The 3409-nt window shown below is 38.0% G+C and overlaps 1 protein-coding gene across 2 annotated transcripts in view; it reads left to right on the top strand.

The window, feature by feature from the left end:
• LOC107101000 (tumor necrosis factor ligand superfamily member 10-like) overlaps positions 1–3409 on the top strand; it is a 95213-nt gene that overhangs the window by 48445 nt on the left and 43359 nt on the right. For both annotated transcript variants that reach the window (XM_015399728.1, XM_015399729.1), the window contains exon 2: positions 136–285. In XM_015399728.1, the coding sequence (XP_015255214.1) occupies positions 136–285 (150 nt within the window). The remainder of the gene's footprint in view (positions 1–135; positions 286–3409) is intronic.

Consider the following 3409-nt stretch of genomic DNA (forward strand, 5'->3'; position numbering starts at 1 on the left):
AGTAAAGAGGTCAAGTTGATACTTCAACTTTTACCAGAATGTTTTTAAACTGCAGTATCTATGCTTCTACTTAAGTAACGGAATACTTTTGACACCACTGCTAATTTGTTCTCCTCCCCTTCCGTGTTGGTATAGGTGCGTAGCCAAGGAGTAACGGAGGAGCTGAAGTGCATCGGTTTACTGAATGCCCTGCACAAGGACCAGGACATCCCAGATCAGCTGGCCCAGCTCTTGGGAGAGCCCTGCATCAAACTGGCCGAAGGCATCAAGGCTTATATCTCAAAGGTAAGAAACCAATACGATTCTCTATGCAGCACATGCAGAAAAATGATTTTCAGCAAATGGTGTGTCAAGGCTTAGATTCAGAAGAGAAATATTAAAGTTATTTTTAATAAAATTTTTGGACTTTCTATTGCTATTTTAAATTTGTGTCGCCATCATAAAACATATTTGTATCATTCTGCAAAATATGAACAAATAAAATTTCAGACACATTTAGGGCTGAAACAATTAATCGGATTAATCCTGATTAATCAATTATTGAAATAATCTATATTTCAGTAATTGAGTAATCGTTAACTGGAGTGTTGAGACTCTAAAACATGCCTTTAGCTGAGAGAACGACCCAATTAGAGGAGTAATTATACCAAGATTGTAAAAAAAGAACTCCTCAAGTGGAAAAGTTTGAGTTTCACCTGGTTTATTTAGTAAAAAAGTATTTTTTAAGGAATCTTTGGCTATCCAATTCTTAATCGATTAATGGAAAAAATAATCGACCTATATTATTAGCAAAATAATCGTTAGTTGCAGCCCTAGAGACAATATTACACACATTATATGAGCAAAAGCAGAATCCAAGGGTTTTAAACTGAGGTTAACTGATCATAAGTAAACATGCAGCCATGACTGACGTTTACCCCAATCTGCTGCTAGCCTCACATTCACCAGCAGTAAAAATAAAGCAGAAAGGAGGCGGGAGCTCTGCTGCAAGTTACATAATGTCTATTTTAAAGGACCAGAGATTTGTTAGTGAATTTTATTCAAAGTTGTCTTCACCTCAAATTTAAAAGTGAGTGTATTTTTAAAAAAAAGCTTTGTTTTATACTTACTTCGTAACTGAATCCAGCCTTTAAAACTACATTAAAACATCTTTCATTTCCACATTTTCACAGAGATACAGTGTCTCCCCTAAAGCCAGGTTGACATCAGAATTGTATTTTTATGAGCGAATCCAATCTCTGGCTGTGATATGAAGTCGTCATCAGAGTGCGTTCGGCCATATCTGCGGCTTGAGAGCAGATGGAGGCTGGTTTTGGTTGCGGTTCGCTTGGTTCCAGCAAGCACAGAAAAACATCTGCAGGGACCAATACAGACCTCCGAGTGGGATTAATTGTGCCCATTTGTCATTGTAATGGTGAAATGCTCAGCTATGAAGGAGCGCTGCTGATAAAATAAATACATATGGACAGAACAATGGGGTGGATGCAAACAAACCCAGATGAGCGTCTAGGAGGATGTAGTCACTCAGCAACCTCTGGCATAATTACAGCATAAGTCAAAGGAATGAAACATGCAAAATTTGGCTGGAACTGTTTGAATGACAGGTTACTGTGAAGTTTTCCCAGAAAATATCACTGTTGCTGGCTCATGATGATGGAAGTTTGGGGCAGCATTGACCAGTTCATGCTATATGTCAGCTCAAGCAGTTTGCTGTTACTTAAAGCTGCAGATTTGCTGCTTTTGAATCAAAAATGCAATCATTCTGTCATTTCCTGAGCCTTTTTATCTCTTACCATACAAGATATCATGACAGAAAGTCGTTTTTGGATTTGGAGTAAAAGGGCACCCTATTTAGTATTAGCAACAGGGAAGCTTGTTGTTATGCACAGTGGATGACTTGTTTATTGTATTTCCTATTTACATATTTATTTAATGTTTATACAATGGAAACCAAGTCCAGTTTCTTATTTGTGTGATTAACTTGACTATTAAGGGTGATTCTGATTCTTGTAAGTCTTATAATTCGTCCCATATTGTATTATTCGAATATCTATCCCTGTGGCTTTGCTTGATATAGCATGTATATTATACTACAGAGTATAAAATAGTGCTTAAGAAGAAATGTGATAATAAATGCAGTTTTAAAAATATTTTTTTATAATTAGATGTTTGAAAAATGTGTTGAGGCTTCCTATTCATCCCACCTGAACATTTGGCACAGGCTCTGTTGTAGTAACAGCTTAAAGTCTTTACTGGTCTTGTTGTACTCGCGTTGCACATCTATACCCTAAAACCCAAGCTCAGTCAAGGGGTGGAGACCCTGAGCTCACACACCTTCTCAAAGGTCTTTGCTGGATTCATGTCTGGATTTTGACAAGACCATTCTTACACATGAATAAGCCTGTAGATCTAATCCATTCCAGATGAGTTCTAACCACACGCTTAAGGCTGTTGTCTTGTATCAGCTCAGACACTTTCCTATCTCAAATTAGTAAAATTATTCAAACAAACTTGGGCTGCTCCTGCCTTGTTTTCTCATAGGTGTAGTATGTTCAGTATGATGTGCAGTCCTTGCTTTCCCCCACACATGGCCTTTTGGACAAAAATGCAAACGTTATATTTTAATGTCTACAGATTAGAGCCCCTTAATCCATATTTTTGCTTCGTCTGTCAAATGCAGACTGCACACAGGATTCTTTAAGACATTATTAGCTCTGGATCTCTGCAGCTTCTCGAGGGTTTGTTTGCCTGTTTGGTTGGTTGGTTATTAGGATCCCCATTAGCCATTGCATTCACCATGGCTTTCCGTTCCTGGGGTCCAGAGTCCCAGTCAGCCTTTTGGTTAACTCCTGGTTCGTACTTTAGCAAACAGAGATTGTCAATAAAGATCTGCATTTAAACTGAGATTTAAAAAAAAACATACAGTTGGATTTTGGTTTCCAAATAGATTTTTTTATTTCTTTTTAATCCTGTCAGCTGTTGGTAAGGCCATTAGAATAAAGTGGACTTAATACTTAGGATCAGAACATATTATTTATTTATTTTTATTAAAAAGAAGGGCAACACAATTTTAGAAAATCTAGCGATTATAAGTTGGGATATGGGCCTGTTTTTCACTTTACTTTTATTATTACTGGTACCCCCATCATTCTATTACTTTCAGCATTTTAGAGAAAGCCATTGGCATCCAATGTGAGCATCTGTTACCCTGAGACTTCATCTGGATGGACCAATTGACCAATGGATGGACCAATGGATGGATGGATGGACCAATGGATTGACGGATGCACCAATGGATGGATGGATGGATGCATGGACCAATGGATGGACCAATGGATGGATGGATGGATGCATGGACCAATGGATGCACCAATGGAGGGATGGATGGATGCATGGACCAATGGATGGA

Source organism: Cyprinodon variegatus, unplaced genomic scaffold, assembly GCF_000732505.1.
Source record: "Cyprinodon variegatus isolate N-32 unplaced genomic scaffold, C_variegatus-1.0 Scaffold1043, whole genome shotgun sequence".
Classification (NCBI taxonomy): domain Eukaryota; kingdom Metazoa; phylum Chordata; class Actinopteri; order Cyprinodontiformes; family Cyprinodontidae; genus Cyprinodon; species Cyprinodon variegatus.